Here is a 19,153-nt window from a genome sequence, read left to right as displayed (position 1 = left end):
AAAGCCAATGGCACAGTCCAGCGGGATGCGAGTGGCTTCAGCAAGGCTTCGCCTCCGCGGCCCCGGCTCGGGGCCTTCCCCCTCGACCTCCATAGCTCCTTCCCCGGGGGACGAGGGTGTTAATGGGAAAAGGGGTCTCGGGAAACCCAGCCTCCGTGGATGGCTTCTCGCGCCGCAGCTGCGGCCCCGGCCCCGGCCCCGGCCCCGGCCCCAGCCCCAGCCCGGCGGGCCGCGCGTCGCCTGGGCGGGGACGCGGCCGAGAGCGCCCCCGCGGCCAGCGGCTGCGGGCGCCGCGGCGGGAACAAAGGCAGCACGTGTCTGGGCGGGGCGGCGGGCGGGTTCGGGCCTCGGTCCCGCCCCCGGCGCCCCCCCTTCCCCGGCCCCGCCGGAGCTCGGCTGCGCGGCGCGCCGGGGACTCACGCGGCCGGGCTGCTGCTGGCGCGGCGGCGCAGAGCGGGGCGGGGCCGGGAGTACCCGCCGCCGGCGTCCGAGTCCGGGTCCTAGATGGGGCGCGGCGACTAGAGGCGCTCGGGCCCTGGCCGCGTCCCTGCCCGCACCGCGCACGGCTGGCGCTGAGGACCGCGGCGGCCCCGACCCCGGCCCCCGGCCCCCGGCCCCCCGCCCCGCCGCCGGAGCAGGCCAGCCCCGGCCGTACGTGGGCCGCGCGCGCGCCCCCGACAGCGAGGCCGCCGAGGTGCGCGCCCGGGCGGGAGCGGGAGCGGGCGCGGGAGCGCGGCGGCGGCGCAGGCGGCGGGCGGCCGGCGGGGGGCGGGGCCGCAGCGCCTGCAGAACCTTGGACAGAAGCTCCGGAGCCGCCGCCGCCGCCGCCGCCGAGCGCGAGCCCCGCCGAGCCCCGCCGAGCGCCGGGACCGCGGGCCCGAGCCGCGGCGCGCATTGCGGAGGGAGGGCGCGGAGCGCCGGAGCCGCCGCCGCCTGCCCGGTAAGCCTGAGCCTCGCGGCCGCCCGCTGCCCCCCGAGGAGCCGGGGCCGGGGCCGGGGCCGGGGCCGGGGCCGGGGCCGCGCGCGGTGTGTCGAGGCGGGGGTCCCCGGCCGCTGCCGCCTCCGCCGCTGCCGCCGCCTCCGCCGCCGCCTCCACCTCCGCGGGCGCCGGGCCCCTCCCGCTGCGGTCGGGACGCAGCGGCCGCGGAGGCGGGCGGGGGTGCCGCAGTGGAGGCGGCCGGGCTGCGGCGCGGGGGCGCGAGGCCGGGGCCAGGGCCGCGGGGGCCGCCTCGGCCCGGGTGGCGGAGCGCGGCGCCGAGCCCCGCCTGGTGCTGAGAACCATCTTGTTTTCCACGCAGATCCGAGGGGGCCGCAGGCGCCCCCGGAGCGCCCCCGCCTCCCGCCTCCCGCCTCCCGCCTCCCGCCCCGGACCGCCGCGGGCCCGCTGAGCGCATCGCCTCCGGCCGGCAGGCTGGGCGCGCAGGGGCGCGGGCCCCCGCCCGGCGCGCAGCGGCACCATGGGCACGGTGCTGTCCCTGTCCCCCAGCTACCGCAAGGCCACGCTGTTTGAGGATGGCGCGGCCACGGTGGGCCACTACACGGCCGTGCAGAACAGCAAGAACGCCAAGGACAAGAACCTGAAGCGGCACTCCATCATCTCCGTGCTGCCGTGGAAGAGGATCGTGGCCGTGTCGGCCAAGAAGAAGAACTCCAAGAAGGTGCAGCCCAACAGCAGCTACCAGAACAACATCACGCACCTCAACAATGAGAACCTGAAGAAGTCGCTGTCGTGCGCCAACCTGTCCACGTTCGCCCAGCCCCCGCCGGCCCAGCCGCCCGCGCCCCCCGCCAGCCAGCTCTCGGGCTCCCAGACCGGGGTCTCCTCTTCTGTCAAGAAGGCCCCGCACCCGGCTCTCACCTCCGCGGGGACGCCCAAACGTGTCATCGTCCAGGCGTCCACCAGCGAGCTGCTGCGCTGCCTGGGCGAGTTTCTCTGCCGCCGGTGCTACCGCCTGAAGCACCTGTCCCCCACGGACCCTGTGCTCTGGCTGCGCAGCGTGGACCGCTCGCTGCTTCTGCAGGGCTGGCAGGACCAGGGCTTCATCACGCCGGCCAACGTGGTCTTCCTCTACATGCTCTGCAGGGATGTCATCTCCTCCGAGGTGGGCTCGGACCACGAGCTCCAGGCCATCCTGCTGACCTGCCTGTACCTCTCCTACTCCTACATGGGCAACGAGATCTCCTACCCGCTCAAGCCCTTCCTGGTGGAGAGCTGCAAGGAGGCCTTTTGGGACCGCTGCCTCTCCGTCATCAACCTCATGAGCTCCAAGATGCTGCAGATCAATGCCGACCCGCACTACTTCACACAGGTGTTCTCCGACCTGAAGAACGAGAGTGGTCAGGAGGACAAGAAGCGGCTCCTCCTGGGGCTCGATCGGTGAGCCCTGTAGCCCGCATCATGGCTCAAGGATTCAATTCATTTTTAAAAATTTATTATTAAGCAAATCAGATTTTGTGTACAGTATGTGTCTAGCAGAGCCACCGAGGGCCTCTTCCTTCCCACCTTCTCTCCTTGGGGTTTTCTTCAGCCCTGCCAAGAACTCTGGGCGCTTTTGAACTCCCGAACCTTGTGCAAAAACCCAGAAGATGTGTTCAGAGCCACCCAGGCCACTGACTTCTCAACTTTGGGGAATTTGAAGGACTGACCTGTCTCTGCCACCTGTGCCCTTGCTGGACCAGGGCAGGTGAGGCTGCCCGCCGCTCCTGGCATGGTAGCCAGAGAGGGGCCTCTGGCCAGTTGGCCCTGGGGAGCCATTGCTGTTGCCGGTTGGAGGGCCTTTCTTGGCTTTTGTTTTGGGTCATCCGTTCTCCCAGAGGCCTGTGGAGCTGGCCACCCTGACCGAGCCACGAATGGGGTTGTGAGGCGAGGTGCCCACCACCCTGGGACAACTCGTCGAGGAGAAGCTGGCCTGGTACAAAGATTGTGTCCTGTCGTTTGACCATGCACCACCCTGGTTTGCTCTTTTTTCTTTTATTAGGGAGAAGAGTTTTCCTTTAGTGAAGACATGGAACTTGCTCCCTGGCCTCCTTACCCCCTGCTCCCAGCCGTGTTGGTAGTGTCGGTTAATGAGCTGGTTTGACTCATTAAGTTCTTTGATTTGGGGTCCCAGCTAAAGGGGTGGGGTGAAGCTAGGGACAGCTCCTTTCCTGGGCGAATCTTTCCTTTGACTAATGCAGCTTACTCACCCTGTGGCGAAGGCCAGGGCGGCTGCAGGTGCCCCTCACCGACAGCCTGCCTTCTGGGCAGGTGGGGTCGTCGTGCCTGAAACCAGCCAGTGCTCACCTGAGGGCTAAGGCCTCTTGCTGGTGCATGACATTTGTTCCTGCAGAGCCGAGGTGATGTCGGGGACCAGAATGATGGGGTAATGATGTACACCCCCCGCCCCCGCCGTCCCCATCCCTGTTCATTTAAAGCTGTTTCCAAACAGTTCAGTTTCTTCTGAAGACGAAGCCTTGCCCTGCGAGGCCCAGTGAGACCACTGGATCTTGGAGACAATTCCAAGGCCGGAGTAGCGCTCCTCATGGCTTCGGAAGCCTGCCATTCTGCACCTGATCATTTGCAGCTGCCGATTTGGGTTTCCACCTTATCTTAGTGGCTGTGAAAAACACACGACATGTACTTAATCAATTTCCTTTTTGATTCTCCCAGATTGGTGGCTTGGGACTTGGGAGAGGACCAGGAGAAGGGAGCGAGTCTTCCTCTGTGGCCCATCACTCCAGCTTTGGGGAATAAAGGTCAATGTGAAGATGCCCTGGGGAAGTCTCCCTTCCAGTCCCAGGGAGGGGGGGTGGCGGGGGGCAGGCAGAGGGTCCTCTGACACAGGATAGGTTCTAGGTGGCTGCTGGTTTCAGCAGAAGCACTACTGAAATTCACACGAGAGAAAGCTGTGAAACCGGGGTCTTACTTTAAGAGGCCTGGAGCGGAGCTGCCGCTTCCCTGGGGAAGGGGAGGAGGGCCCGCGGGGGGCTGGGATGGCGATCCCTCGCCCCAGCTGCGCTGAGCCCTCCCTGGGCTGCCAAATAAGCTGAGGCGGAGCTGGAAGGAACCTCGGCTGCTGCCACAGACTTGGCCGCCACGCCTCTATCTCGGTGGGAGCTGTCACCCAGCCCGTCTGTTCAGATCCCGCTGCCACGTGTGACCTGAGGTAGGAGGCCCTTGGGGGGCAGCGGGGCCCAGAAGTGGGGAGGGACGTTGGGGCGCAAAGTCTCAAGAGGAGGGGTGCGTGTCTGTAGTCACTCACCCGGCGGCTGAGCTTGGCCTGAAACCCCACGCTCCGGCCGCATCCCCAGTATTCCGGTTGTGTGTTTTCCTGCTCTTTCTCCGTATTTTATTTTTTTATTTCTTGGGGGAGGGGCCCATTTCAGGAGCGGCTCGGGGCTGAGGAGGTCAGTCTCTGGCTCCCCCGGTGAGAAGCCGGCCATGGCCTCCTCCCTGCCCTTGTGCTGGTCAGTACCGGGTGCGGGAGCTGATGGACTCCAGCGTGCGGGCCCTGAGCCCATCTGACATGCTGCTATGAAGACTACTTTTAGAACAATGATTAAAAGAAAAAAGAAAAAAAAAAAAGAAAAACTAACCTACGGAAAAAAAAAAAAAACCCAACCCCTTTATTCTTTAATTGTTGCGTTTACAGTGATATTGTGCATGCGAACCAGGAGCATTTTGTGTCTTAAGAAAAATAATCTTAGAACAGATGGCTGTGAACATTACACCCGTGCACAGAACAAGTCACAGGAATAGTTCAGGATTTGGTTTTTCTCTTTTTCTTGTAAACCTGAAGGGTTGATCTATTCTTTCCATGCAGTTATTTATTAGAATTTAGTTCTGTTCCAACAGTTGTTAAACTTGCAATGAAAAGAAAACGTGCCATTTTTCCCACTCGGAATTATTCATAGGCTGTATATTTGAAACTGCTAATTACACGTGCGGTGTATGTTGGTTCTTAGTGCAATTCGTTCTGTAGTTATCCTTTGACCAAACCGTGGGTATTGTTAATATTAATTTATATTTGTCTCATTTTGTATGTATGTGTAGTGTGTTTGTAAGTATGTGTGGTTTATAATCTGACAAGGTCATGAAGCTCAGTTTGGCTGTAATTTAATTCCCTTTCCCTTATTTTTATTTATTTTTGTACTGTGCTGATTAAATAAAATGCACTGACCATCCATTACATAGGCCTCTTTTTGTGGGCACGTCATTCATGAGCAGGCTGGGGGCCCCTTTTATAAATGATTCCTGTGCTGGGAACATAATTGGATTTGTATCGTGGGGGAGGGGCGGGGCGGTGGGGGCGGAGGGGAGGGCTGGGCTCTGGGAGAGGGCTTAACCGGTGCGTTCACGTTAAGGTGATTAAGAGAGAAGCGCAGGTTATGTCAGCAGGTTAAGTCAACTCGGGCTTAGCTGGGCGGGGGTGGGAGTTGCTCCGCAGAGGCTTCGTTGGCTGGGCCTGGCCTGGCCGGGCAGGGCTGGGTGACTGGGACCTGTAGCCAGGGGGACAAGCAGGCCAGGGCACGGCCCCGTGAGGCCTGGCGCAGTGGCTCCTGCAGGGGCGCCAGGCCTCAGGCCCCACAGTGGAGCTTGGCTCTGAGGCCGCTGCCCCCGCGTAGCCTAGGCCTGGCTCTCCTGCCCAGCGCCCAGCGCCCAGACGCTTCCTCTCTGGCCGGCGGGTGTGGAAGGGTGTCCATGTGGCTCAGCCTTGACAGCTTAGCTCTGTGCGGGTTTCCAAGAGCGAGAAATCCAGCCCCGGGGCTCCCGAATAAGCAGCCACCCCAGCCCATAGTGTGGCAAGGGTGGGGTCCCCCCACCGGCTGTGCTGCCGGTGGTCTGTGCCTGCTCCTGCCACCAGCCTAAGCTCCTGGGTCTCGGGTAGTGTGGCCTTGAGCCTCCTGGCCCCGCACCGTGATCGCTAAGAAGGCCACTCCACCCAGTTGGCCCTTGGGAGCGGTCAGCTTTGTGATCAGGGCCACTCGCTTTCAGGGCATGTCCTTTGGTCTGGGTCAGAGTAGGTGCACTGCACATTCTTTGCCACCAATGACGGTGACCCGGTAGCCCTTGAGTGCTGGGAGGCTCTTTCGTCTCGGCGGGGCCTTGCTTACCTGCAGCTCCACCCCTCCCCGAGAGGTCCAGATTCCTCTGGCTCCTTCTCTTGCCACCCCCTTGTCCCCAGCCAGCCAGCCTGGGGCAAGGCCACCCGGTCTCTGTAGGCATCGGTGACTTCAGGCCACCGGAACGCAGTGAACTTCACGAATCTAGCGGACAGACCTCAAAGTGATGGAACAAAGTGCTTGATATAACGCCGCCTCCCTGCCTCCCTACTGCTTGTGCCTCACTGGCTGTTTCATATTCCTGTTCAAAAGCCCCCAGTAAATTAGCCTCCACTTTACCTTATTTGCGCTTCATGCTCCCTCCCATCCTCTGGGACAACAGCTGACTCTGTGTATAGTTCTCAATTACAGATGAGCAGGATACCTTTAAAAATGAGATTTAATGCTTTATTGCTCTTGATGGTAAATCAAAATATGCTCTAGAAATAAAGTTAATTTAATGGAAAATAGGAATAAACGCAGCAAACCATACCACTGCATTTAATTAGATCAAGAGAAACACTTCGTTGCCTACAATCACTGCGTCCTCCTGCTCACCCCCGGCCCCCTGGAAGCACCACTGAGATCACACCCTCAATTCTTACTCCTTCAGGTGCCACGTAATGGGACTTGAGGACATCATGAAAAAGTGCTTGTGGACTGGCCCTCGGCTGGAAGCCCCTCTGCTGGCCTGAGGAGCCACAGGCAACCCCGGACGGCTGGAGGGAGGACTCCAAGGCCCACCGCCTCCCCAGCCTCAGAAAGGCAAAGGCACTCATTTGGCATGTTCCATTTTGGAGCATCTAAAACATACATGTACATGTCTCTAGTGTAAAGCGACAAGTTTGGGGAAATGAGTGGAAAGGAGGCGCCGTTCCAGTTAGGATGGTTCAACTAGTGTCAAGGTGATTGGCAAAATTCTGTTGCTAGACCAGGCCAACGGCGCCTCTGGGCTGTGCAGGCAGCCAACCAGGCTTGGAGAATGAGGTGGGGTTTCTAAGGACAGGATGCCGAGAGAGGATTCTTTGTTGCAAATTGCACATGGTGCAAATGTTCCTGGGCCCTGGGAAGTTGGGGTGCGGATGAGACCCTGCTGTTGGGACCGCACGGGTGTCAGCCAGCTGGCCGTGTCAGGCACTGGGCCAGGCACAGAGGAGCTGTGCTCAGGCACTTGGTGTGTTTTGCAGAGTTGGGGTGGCAGGTCAAGAGTGGGTGGGGTGGCGGGGGGAGAGCACGTCCCTCTTTTGCATCCTGCCAGTCTCCCCCTGAGTCGTGGGCTCAACCTTAGCCCCCTCCCCACATGCGGTATCCCAAGTCTCTCCCATTATGGCTCCTGGCTGGGAGGCCTGGGCTGCTCAGGGGCTTGGGGCAGCGTCCTCAGCTGAGGCTCAGGAGCACAGCGATCTCAGGATGACATCTGAGGCTCCATGCTTTCCGTTGGGCACAGACTGGCAGGGTGGTGGCACTCTCCTGGCATGAGGCCTGCATTGGGCCCCAGCTGCAGCGGCGAGGGGTGTGTGTGTGTGTGTGTGTGTGTGTATACGTGGGGGCAGGTGGGCATCCTGGCCTGGCCTGCAGTGCCGGGACCCCCACTCTGTGTCTGTCACTCTGCCCCTCTGGCCCTGGTCCCCATTCTCCAAGTGTGTATGAAACAGAGGTGTCAGAAGGGAAACTTCCAGACCCCCGAATACTCCCTGGCCCTACCACTGTGGTTTCTTATCGGCGCTTAGACAGCAGTGTGGGCACAGGAGACACGGTAACCACTGAGCAGCTCTGCGACTGTGCACACGAGTGTGCTACACCCGCGGGCCCAGGCTATGTAGTAAGGAAGATGGCCCTTGGAGCACATGCTCTGCTTTCTCCCAGAGAGGAGGCCTGCAGGCCTGGTATGAGGCAGGCCCTGGGCATAGATGCTCTGCCGGCTTCTGGGCTGAGGGGCCAGCCCTGCTAGTGACCCTGCTCACCTGATGGCCTTGGTTAACTGCTGGGGGTGAGGGGCTCCACTGAGGAGCTCTGAGCCAGGTCACCTTCAGGGAAGGGGTGGCAGGCTGCCCTCGCAGAGAGAGCAGGGCTACATCCCCAGCTCATCTCTGCCAATCTCCTCCCCACCCCCCAGGGGAGCATGTTTTTGGTTGGGGAAACTGCATCCACGCCTTGCAGGGTCAGTTGCTGGTCCCTGGGTCAAGGCTCACTGACCTGACCTTGCAAATGGTGCGCCTTGGGGAGGGGAGGCGGTGGCAGCAGGGGCCTTCGCTGACTGGAGGCACCATCACGTCGCCTCTGTGATGAGCTATGGTCTGGGCGTGAGCTCAGGGTCTGTGGCAGGGCATCGGGATCTTTGGTTTGTTGAGTGAGGACTGGAAAACTGGGGGGGGGGGGGGGGAGGACGGAGACCAGAGGCAGAAAGCCAGCAGGACAACCTCAGGGGAGGAGCCTTGGAGGAGGCAGAAGGGGGGCTCGGCCCCAAGCACGGACCCTGGCGAGCTGATTTCTAGCGGGCAGTAGCGGGGAGTCGGCAATTTAGACCGGGCCCTGGAGGTGGGGCGGCCCCGAGCGCTGGCGAGGCCTCCCCTCGGGCTGTCAGTTCCCCGGCACGCTGAGGATGAAGCCCGAGCGGTTCTTGGTGAAGTCGGGCTCCGGCTGGTTGAGCCGCGTCTCCACGGAGACCGTGCACTTCTTCCCATGCAGGCTGCACTGCACGGGGTTGGTGACGTTGACTTGGAGGTGGCGCTTCTCACTGGAAAACCAAAAAGAGAAAGACCAGACAGGCGGTTAGCAGGCAGCCAGAGTGGGGTGAACTGCCCTGGCAGCGCTTGGGGCCCGCCGTGTGCCGAGCTGTGCCGAGCTCCTCCGGGCCTTGCGGTGGCCCAGGCGGTGACCCCGGAGAGGGCGAGGGCAGCAAGGGCCGGCGCTGGCTGCAGCCTCGATCCACAGGGATTGGGGCTGACGCTGGGTCGCTGGGCCTGCACCAGGCCTGCCGCGCTGGGTCAGAGCCACCGAGGCTCTGGCCTGAGGCCGGGTCCCCAGTCACCTGGGCGTTAGAGGCAGCAGGGGGCTCGTGGTCAGGAGGGGCACAGGCTTCTGATTCAGGGCTACCGAGCAGTCCGTGGAGCAACAGGGAGCCTGGGAAGGCACGTCTAGGCGTGACTGGAGATTCTTGCCCGTGGGCTCTCCTGGGTGAAAGGTCTTCTGGGTGTCCTGCCGGCCAAAGGGCCCAGCCGTGGGAACTGGGGCTGACCCCCGCTTTCCCAGCACCGCGGGCAGGCCCTCTCCGACTCCAGGGATGCTCAAGGCCAGCGTGGTGGTGGCTCCCTGTCACCTCCCAGTGTGGGAGCACCTGCCGAGGGCTGCCACACCGCACATATTCCAGATGCCACCTTCTTGCTGAGCAGAGAAATGTGTGCAAAGTGGCAGGCACCTCCTGTGCGCTCACACACGCTGGCACACCCCCATGCCACACTCTGGCTGGTACCCCTCGGCTTTCTCGGAGCCAGAGGTGCAAGGAAGAGGGCCTGCGGTGTCACTGGTGGCCAGTCCGGCGGTGCACTTGACCCTGCTGTGCCCAGGTATGTGCGAGGTGCCTTCTGGGCACACGCTGGCCTGGCAGGAGTTGCGGCCCCTTGGACGGACATGGGGCCCAGCGTGGGCTCTCCCGGGCTCCATGCTGCCAGGGGGCATCCCCATGCCCCTCTCCTGCCTGCCTTCTCCCTGGGTATGTCCCGGAGACGGATGCTGGAGCGGGAAGAGACCCGTGGTTATCACTTGTGGGCATCAGGTACCTAATACTTAATGTCTTGTCAGCTGCAGCTAAAACCTTGGCTTAGACAGCTATTTTTAACCAGACTTGGACATAAAAATAGAGTCCACCAAAGGCAATGACTCAGGCAGTCTCTGTTCCCGGGGGAGCCAGGGCTGCTGTGCAGGGTCTCGGTGTGGGGACCTGCGACCATGGTCTCCACCGTCCTGCTGGCCCAGGGCCAGCAAAGCCTCTGCACCGTGGCCCTGCCTGTACCTGGTGATGCTTCCGGGACTCGGTACCTGCACCTTCCTGAGTTTGTCACCTCTTTCTCCTCCTTGTCACCCTGGCACCACCTCCGGGCCCCCCTGAGCTGGAATCCTATCCCTTGGAGATGCCCCCATTCTGACCCTGGCAGAGGCCTCCCTTTTGTCCTGGCCTCCTGGTGGGCATGTGTCCTTCCCTCAGTGCCCTGCTGGGGACAGGCCCAGCCTCCCAGTCCATATCTGCGGCCCCTCTCCATGGTACCCCATTGTGCACACAGTGGGTTCTAGAGTCACCTGTGGGCCTCAAAGTCCTCGGGAAAAGGCTCTAAAGGGGCCATATTCTAAACACAGGGGTGGGGATGGGACTCCCCAGCCACCCCCACCTTCTTGCATTTGTACCCTTTGAGACACACTACTTTCAGTCGGGTCCTTCTGACTCCAGACCCTCCTTAGCCCTGAGTTCAGTGTCCACAGAGAGGGCCCCTGACTGCATTTTGCCTCCTTCTTTCAGGCTCTGGGCATCTCTAGCATCTGCTCAACACTCTTGGTGCAGGGTTGAGGCTGGTGGGAAACCAAAGAGGGATGAGGGGCTAGAACAGATAACGAGGTAACAGTGGCCCAACTTCACCTTGAACATGGAGCTGCCAGGGTGGGGGTTGCAGGATAGAAAAGCCACAGAGAACCAGTGCTCCAGTTTGCTCCTCCCCACACTGGGCTGGCCATCATTGCAGACAAATGGCCTTTATCAAATCACATTCCTTCATTTTGCAGGGGACGATGAGAATATTCTGGACGCATCTCTGCTAGCCTTTCTAGGCAGCCTCAGCACAGGTACAGTCTCTGCTTCTAGAATCTAAGTCCCTGGAGGGCTGGCTCATGCACTGCGGCATGCATGTGGGGATGCCCCCTTGGTGCTGATGGACAACACACACACTTTGAGCTGGGCTGCTCTGGGCTGGCGGCGCAAGCGTGGTGTGCAGCCTCATGTCATCTGCTCTGCAAACTGTTCCCTCCTTTCAACACAGCTCTGCCAGCTTCAAATATGTGTAAATGCTGGGCACAGTTGGTTGGGATCCTTGTAGGGCTGAAGCACACCCAACCCATGAAGTTCATTCCAAAGGGAAAGTGGCCAGACAGCCTGTAAAATGGGAGGGTTCTACAAGGGAGACTTGCCCCTTAGCAAGGAATAGCAAAGGAATATTCTGTACTGTCAGCTTAAGTGACAGTCCTTGCCTGTGCTCCTGCTCCTTCCCTGATTCCCAGCCCGTCTTCATGGGGTGCTGTGGGGTTTGGGCAGAAGTTGGGGGGTGAGGGGCTACATGGGATGACTTTAGAACAGAACAGTGTGGGGCTGGAAGGAGAACCAGTCTTCTGGTCTCAAGATCTGGGCTAAGCAACCTCTGCTGGTGCCGTCTGCACACAGCCACCGATAGGTGACAGAGGATGATGTGGATTGAGTCTGGTGGCTGCTCCGTAAGTCACACATAAAATTATATACCACATGACCCAGCAATTCCTTCCACTCCTGGTATACCTGAAAGCAGATGTTCACACGTGTCCCAGAATGTTTACAGCAGCATTATTTACAATAAACAAGAGATAGGGGACGCCTGGGTGGCTTAGTTGGGACGCCTGGATGGCTCAGCGGTTGAGCATCTGCCTTCAACCCAGGGCGTAATCCCAGAGTTCTGGGATCGAGTCTCACGTTGGGCTCCCTGCATGGAGCCTGCTTCTCCCTCTGCCTGTGTCTCTGCCTCTCTCTGTCTCTGTGTCTCATGAATGAATAAATAAATAAATAAATAAATAAATAAATAAATAAATAAAAAATTAAAAAAAAAGAAACAAGAAATAGAAATAAGCCAAATATCTATTAACTGATGAAGGGACAAAGTGGTCTATCAATTCAATGAAATATTATTCATCCATAAAAAGGAAGTGCTGACACAGGCTACAACATGGATGGACCTTGGGAACACGCTAAGTGAAAGAAGCCAGATATGAAAAGCCACATATGGCATAATCCCACTTATATGAAATGTACTATAAATACCCAAATCCTTAGAGACAAAAACAGAGGAGTGGGGTGTGGGGGTATTGCTTAAAGGGTATGGGGTTTCCTTCTGGGATGATGAGAATATTCTGGAACTAGACAGTGGTGGTGATTGCACAGCATTGTGACTTGTACTAAATGTGACTAATGGTAAATTTTTGTGCATTTTACCACAATAATACAAAAAAATGGGTTAATCTAAAGATGCCTGGGTGGCTTAGTCGACTGAGCATCTGATTTTGGTTTTGGCTCAGGTCGTGATCACAGGGTGGTGGGATTGTGACTGCATGGGGCTCTGTACTCGGTGCGGAGTCAGCTTGCTATTCCTCTCCCTCAGCTCCCCCCACACTCATGTGCACGTGTGTGCACTCTCTAATACAATAAAAAAATATATTTTAAGATTCTATTTATTCATGATAGAGAGAGAAGCAGAGACACAGGCAGAGGGAGAAGCAGGCTCCATGCTGGGAGCCCGATGCGGAACTTGTTCCCGGGACTCCAGGACCGCGCCCTGGGCCAAAGACAGGTGCTAAACCGCTGAGCCACCCAGGGATCCCCTCTAATACAATAAAATCTTAATAAATAAGAGCTTTGCCCTCAAACCATGTTTTTTCTCATTTCAGGCTCAACCAAAATGGTTTTAAGACCAGCAAGCGGTTTCTTTGTTGTTGTTGTTGTTGTTAGGAAGGGGTTTCTTGTGCCTGTTTTGGAGACACACCAGTAGCTGGGTACGAGTGGCAGACAGGAAGTGGACACTCCAGGAGGATCAACTGGCCTCTCTTGCTGGAGCTTCACCACCCCAGAAATCTTTCTACCTTCCTCATATTTTAAAGAAAAGAAGGCAGATTTTATAGATGGAGGCAGCGTGTCTTCTTCTGATGGCATGCCAAGCCAAATGACAGCTGCCGTTGGAGGCTGGCTGCAAGGGGAGGGGTGTTTTCCTCCCCATCTTCTGTTACAGGATTTAATGGCTCAGCAAACTCTGGAATTCGGGGACTTTCATCTTGTTTCATCTGTTCCGAGCCATCATTGCAGGCAAATGGCCTTTATCAAATTACGTTCCTTCATTTTGCATTTAGAGTCCTGTCCTCATTAGAGAAATCTGTGGGTAAATGCAAGACCTGATCAACGGGCATCCCCATGTAAGCCCTGTGTTTTTTGTCAGTTCTGCACAGAATGGGGCAAGAAAAGTCTCCGTGGGAGCTGAACTGGCCCAGAAAATGTTCCCTCCTGTCCAGCTCTGCTCAGCTGGGATTAGGAGACTCCCACCCACTGGCCTGCTCCATGCAGACTAGGACGTGCAGAAATGAGTGGGACACTATCTCAGTGGCGTTGCTGATTCCCTGCTGGAGCAGTGGTGACCTGTTCTGATAAATGGACTCTACAGGGGAATGGAGGGGGTGGAGTGCAGTGCAGTGCCTCGGTGAGCATGTTCTCTGGGGGCCGGCGAGGTGCTCCCGAGAATGTGAGGCTAGTGCAACATGCGCTCTCATGTTTGCACACAGGATGTGGTGGGAGGAAGCTCGCCTTGCACCGAGCACAGGCAGGTTGTAAATAGATACCTCTCCAAGTGATGAGACGTGTAGTAAGCATTTCGTGATGGACCAGAGAGTCAGGCCATTCTCTTTCTAGGCACCCCTAGGACACAAACGAGTAGGCTTGGGTGCTTGCCAAGGACATGCTATAGATGGGACATCTAGAGCTCATGTGTGCAGCTGTCTCAGTGCGTTTTGCTTCAGGAAGCAAGCCCCTCTACTTGTGTCAAACCACAGGAGGCTAGTCTTTCAAAATCCGGCTTTAGGAAATGCTACTTCTGTTTCTGTTGGAGTCGAATGGGTACTTGGGGCAAGGTCACTTCTAAAGCGAGTCTGAGAGTTCAGTGCCCCACGGTGCTGAAATCAGGGAGGAGTGTCCCATCTCCTGGCCTACTGAATCCTGTTTGGGCTTGCTGCTGGTAAGGGATGGGGTCACCATTTTTTTTAGAAGATAAAACTTCCCTTGTCACTACACGGCTCTTGACAGGCAGCTTGTCCTGAGGCCCTGGCCCAGCCTGGCACCTGCCTCTACATCCCTGAACTGAGCCAGCATCCAGGAGGTCCTGTGGGCAGAAACCCCATGTACCCTACTTGTGACCCTGCCTCTGCTCTCTCCTTGCCAACCACCATCACCCATTTCTCCATTTCTCCCTGGCCTACTCTTCTCTTGGCAACTATTTACTGACCACCTACCCTGGCTGGGCCCCAGGCCCGAGCTCAAGATACTCTCATTCTTCTTCTTTTTTTTTTTTTTTTTAATTTTATTTTCTTATTTGAGAGAGAAACAGAGGAGAGAGAGAGAGACAGAGACAGAGAGAGAGAGACAGAGAGACAGAGCATGAGCAGGGGGGAGAGGGAGAAGCAAACTTCCTGCTGAGCAGGGAGCCTGGTGCGAGGCTAGATCCCAGGATCCCAGGATCATGACCTGAGCTGAAAGCAGATGCTCAACCGACTGAGCCACCCAGCTGCCCCAACACTCCCATTCTTGCCAGGGTGATGGGCAAACATAAACACCCTGTGAGGTGCATGGGACACCTGGAGGGAGCTACCTCAGCTGGGGTGTGATTCCAGAGGTGGTGATGTCTGCGATTGGCACATCAAGAAGGAGGAGGACTCCCAGAGGAGTATTTGCATTCTTACTCCTTAAGTATTGTTTTATCTGTTGTCCTTTTCATCTCAGACATTATCCTACAGCAGTGTCAGCCATGCCTGCAGTTTCAGTGACCATTATCCAATCAGTATCCCCATCCTAGCCTGAGGTCCAGCACATATCTGCTGCCACCTACTAGACAAATCCCCTGACTTGGGTCTTCATGGGGTCCAATGCTGAGCTCATCCTCTTGGCCCCTTCCTCAAAACTGGCTCTCTCCTCTTGTCAAGCCTATGGTAGCCAGAGTGGTCATCATCTGCTTGGTCACAGAGGCCTGAAAGCCAGGAGTCAGCCTGGATCTCTCCTCTCCCCCCATGGCCCACAACAAGTCACCAAGCTCTGTTCACTGGGCCTTTGCAGTCTCTGTCCACTGCCACAACCGCAGCTCAGAGCTCAGCCCTGATGGAGCCTCCCAACGGATTCCTCTGTCTTCAATTTGCCCCATACCCCACTTCAAACACGTCTTCCACATTGTCATCAGAGAGATCTTCTCAAGGCACAGAAGGATCCTGTCACTCCTCTGCTAAAATCCCTTCAGTCCCCAAAGCTTTTGAGAACCGCCTGCCCCCTAGACTAAGCTGGCTGTTCATCTGTGTCCACGGCTCTCTCACAGCTCAGAGTGTGCAACCGTGCTCTGCAGGTTCCAATGACATGATCGGAGCTGACAAGCTTCCCTGACGGCTTATCAGTGTCTAGAAATGTGAATAAAATTCCACAGAAAGAATATTTAAAATCAAAGTGGAGGCTGAAGTAAAGAAAGGATAATCTCTGGGAGTTAGAAGGAGGGAGGGGGACATGAGGCCATTGTGAGAGGGAGGGTCTAGCAGATGGCAAGCCTGGGGACATGCTGGCTTGAGCAGGGCTCATGCCTGGGCCACACTGGAGGGCACTGGGTCTGAGGTCTGAGGCTGAGCCCCGCCAGGCTGCTGGATCTAGAAAAATGTCATATGAGTCTGCCTTCCAGCCTGACAAAGTGGCAAAGGAATCCCTACGTGGGGAAACACATGGTTTTCCAGTAAAGACCTGAAACCTCAAGCTCTCTTCTCTTAATCTCTTGAACAGCAACCCCCTGCCGATCACCAAAGGCAAAGAAGAAACCTTAAGAACACCCAGAGGGAAAAGACACATTACTTGCAAAGGAATAGTAGGCCTTCTCATCAAAAGTGAGAAAATAATGAAAACAGACTCTTCTGAACATTTAAGGAAAATAACCATCAGCCTAGAATTCCATACCCAGCCAATCATCTGAGCATGAGGATGAAATGAAGACTTTCTCAGACACCAAGCTAAATCTAAATGTATATTCACTGTAAAAAGTAGTAACAAATGAAAATGACTAACTCTGGGGGTTTAGTCGAACACTGATCTAAATACAGTCCTGGAAAACAACATGACAGATGGAGTGGTGATCCTCAGGGAGGCACTTGGGTTCTTGCATCGGAGAGGTGTATAGGGACACTGATGGACTTTTGACTCCCTAAGACCTGCACAAACGTGAAGAAAATGAACTTATGGTAAACAAGAATGCTCTACTGAAATATACAACTCTGGAAAAAGTGGAAGCAAGTGGGAAAGAAACTCTGCTTCATCTACTGCAAGGCAGAGGCACAAAAGAACAGCTAGGAAGAAATGTGGGAACAAGAAAACACCAACGTGGATGTGTGAACCCCTGTTAAAAGGGACTTCTCAGATTTAATTTAGAAATGCAGCGCCATGCTGTTTGCCTGAGATCCATCTAAATCAGTGCGACAAGGAAAAGTTAAAACAAAACAGGCTGCACAAGGCAAATATGAATCACAAGAAGGCTGGCAAAAAGTGCTGCTGGGGAAAGCACTCACTGAATAATTGTTTTCTTTATCGGGGAGTAGTTCAGCTGGAAGGTACCCATGACACGTCTACCGTTACAGAAAATGATCTTAATACGCTTTCCTAAAACACATGTAGACCAGCAGACGACATGAAGAGAACACAGATTTGAACCCAATTCATAAACTTGTGTGTATGTGTATTCACTGTGCTCAACAACAGAGCACCCACCAGAGAAGTGACACTGTACACACAGAGCAGGCACAAGACCATAAAAGGAAGTTCACAAAGTACCTAAGAATCACCATCACACAGACACCAGCTTCTGACTATAATACAATTTAAAAAAAAAAAAAAAAAAAAGGTGAATACAGGCATACCTCGGAGACACTGCAGTTTTGGTTCTAGACCTCACAGTAAAACGAGTCAAATGACTTATTCTGTTTTTTTCAGCGCATGTAACAGTTAAGTTGATCCTATGCTGTGGTCTGTTAAAGTGTGTAATAAATAGCATTATGTCTTAAAAAACCCAATATACACACCTTAAAGAATGCTTTATTGCTAAAAGATAATAACCATCATCTGAGTTTTCAGTGAGTGGAATCTTTGCTGGTAGAGGGTCCTGCCTTGATGTTGATGGCTGGATTGATGATCGGGGTGCTGGTTGCTGAAAGTTGGGGTGGCTGGGGCAGTTCCTTAAAATAAGGCAATGTGAAGCTTGTCTCTTCCTTTCAGGAATGAGTTCTCTGTAGCAGGTGATGCTGTTTGATACCATGTTACCCACAGTAGAACTTGTCTCAAAATTGGGAGTCAGCGCTCTAAAACCCTGCTGCTCCTCTATCACCTAGGTGGATGTCCTATTCTAAATCCTGTGTTGTCCTTTCAACAGTTTTCACAGCCTCTTCACAGGAGCAGTTTCCATCTCAAGAAACCACTTTCTTGGGATGCCTGGGTGGCTCAGTGGTTGAACGTCTGCCTTTGGCTCAGGACATGATCCTGGAGTTCTGGAATTGAGTTCCACATCAGGCTCTTGCATGGAACCTGCTTCTCCCTCTGCCTGTGTCTCTGCCTTTCTCTCTCTGTGTTTTTCATGAATAAATAAATAAAATCTTTTTTTTTAAAAAAAGAAACCACTGGGATCCCTGGGTGGCGCAGTGGTTTAGCGCCTGCCTTTGGCCCAGGGTGGGATCCTGGAGACCCGGGATCGAATCCCACGTCGGGCTCCCGGTGCATGGAGCCTGCTTCTCCCTCTGCCTATGTCTCTGCCCGCCCCCCTCTCTCTGTGACTATCATAAATAAATGAAAATTAAAAAAAAAAAAAAAGAAACTACTTTCTTCACTCATTCGTAAGAAGTAACTCCTCTTCTGCTCAGGGGTCATCATGAGATGGAGGCAACTCGGTCCCACGCCCAGGTTCCATTTCTAATTCTAGTTTTCATGCTGTGGCCACCACATCTCCACTCAAGTCTTGAATCCCTCAAAGTCCTCTGTGAGGGTAGGAATCAACTTGTCCCAAATTCCTGTTAACATTTTTTTTTTTTTAGATTTTATTTATTCATGAGAGACAGAGAGACAGAGAACAGAGAGAGAGAGAGAGGCAGAGACACAGGCAGAGGAAGAAGCAGGCTCCATGCAGGAAGCCTGATGTGGGACTCGATCCCGGATCAGGCCCTGGGCTGAAGGCGGCGCTAAACCACTGAGCCACCCAGGCTGCCCAACATTGTTGTTTTGACCCCTTCCCACAAATCACAATTTTTAAAAAAGATTTTATTTATTTGAAAGAGAGAGAGAGAGAGGGAGAGAGAGAGGGAACAGCGGAAGGAGAGGGAGAAGCAGACTCCCTGAGTAGGGAGCTTGATGTGAGACTTAATCCCAGGACTCTGGGACCATGACCCGAGCTGAATGCAGACACTCAACCGACTGAGCCACCCAGGGGCCCCAATCACAGATGTTCTTAATGGCATTAAGAATGGTGAATCCCTTCTAGAATATTTTCTATTTACTTTGCACAGATCCACTAGAGGAATCACTATTTGTGGCAACCAGAGCCTTCTGAAATGTATTTCTGCAGTAATACTTGAAAGTTGATATTACTCCTTGATCCATCTCCATCAGGCCTCTTGGGTGACCAGGTACATCATTAGAGAGCAGTCATATTTTGAAAGGACTCTTTTTCTGAACAGTAAATCTCAACAGTGGGCTTGAACTATTCAATAAACGATGCTGTAGACAGATGGCTGTCATTGAGGCTTTGTTGTTTCATTTATAGAGCACAAGCAGAGTACATTTAATTCTTAAGGGCCCTAGGATTTTCAGAATGGTCAATGAGGTTCAACTTAAAGTCACCAGCTGCATTAGCCCCTAACAAGAGAGTCAGCCTGTCCTTTGAAGCCAATCACTGACTTCTCTCTAGTTCTGAAAGTCCTAGATGGCGGCATCTTCCAATAGGAGGCTATTGGGTGTAGCCACCTTCATGAATGATCTTAGCTAGATCTCCTGGAGACCTTGCTGCAGCTCCTGCCCCAGCAC

The 19,153-nt window shown here is 55.4% G+C and overlaps 2 protein-coding genes across 3 annotated transcripts in view; one reads left to right on the top strand and one right to left on the bottom strand.

Annotated features, from left to right (window-relative positions):
- Nucleotides 1-1,389: 1,389 nt before the first annotated feature.
- Nucleotides 1,390-17,157, top strand: CDK5R1 (cyclin dependent kinase 5 regulatory subunit 1). Of its 2 annotated transcripts, none has more exons than XM_038548146.1 (3): nucleotides 1,390-4,145; nucleotides 10,855-10,914; nucleotides 15,881-17,157. In XM_038548146.1, exon 1 carries the CDS (start codon nucleotides 1,458-1,460, stop codon nucleotides 2,379-2,381), a length of 924 nt encoding a protein of 307 aa, XP_038404074.1. In that variant the 5' UTR covers nucleotides 1,390-1,457; the 3' UTR covers nucleotides 2,382-4,145; nucleotides 10,855-10,914; nucleotides 15,881-17,157. The 2 variants fall into 2 exon arrangements, with proteins under 2 accessions (XP_038404074.1, XP_038404072.1); XM_038548144.1 differs by lacking the exon at nucleotides 15,881-17,157 and adding an exon at nucleotides 12,757-14,394.
- Nucleotides 6,468-19,153, bottom strand: part of MYO1D (myosin ID) — a 326,202-nt gene continuing 313,516 nt past the window's right edge. Inside the window, exon 22 of the mRNA XM_038548141.1 lies at nucleotides 6,468-8,818. Within this exon, the coding sequence (XP_038404069.1) occupies nucleotides 8,662-8,818 (157 nt within the window). The 3' untranslated portion in view covers nucleotides 6,468-8,661. The remainder of the gene's footprint in view (nucleotides 8,819-19,153) is intronic.

This window comes from Canis lupus, chromosome 9 (assembly GCF_011100685.1).
Source record: "Canis lupus familiaris isolate Mischka breed German Shepherd chromosome 9, alternate assembly UU_Cfam_GSD_1.0, whole genome shotgun sequence".
Taxonomy (NCBI): Eukaryota; Metazoa; Chordata; class Mammalia; order Carnivora; family Canidae; genus Canis; species Canis lupus.
Note: the sequence above shows the minus strand (reverse complement) of the source record. Positions and strands in the feature narration are given on the sequence as shown.

What these genes read in the sequence shown, in the direction of transcription:
- CDK5R1 (XM_038548146.1), top strand. Translation starts at nt 1,458, where the DNA reads ATGGGCACGGTGCTGTCCCTGTCCCCCAGCTACCGCAAGGCCACGCTG.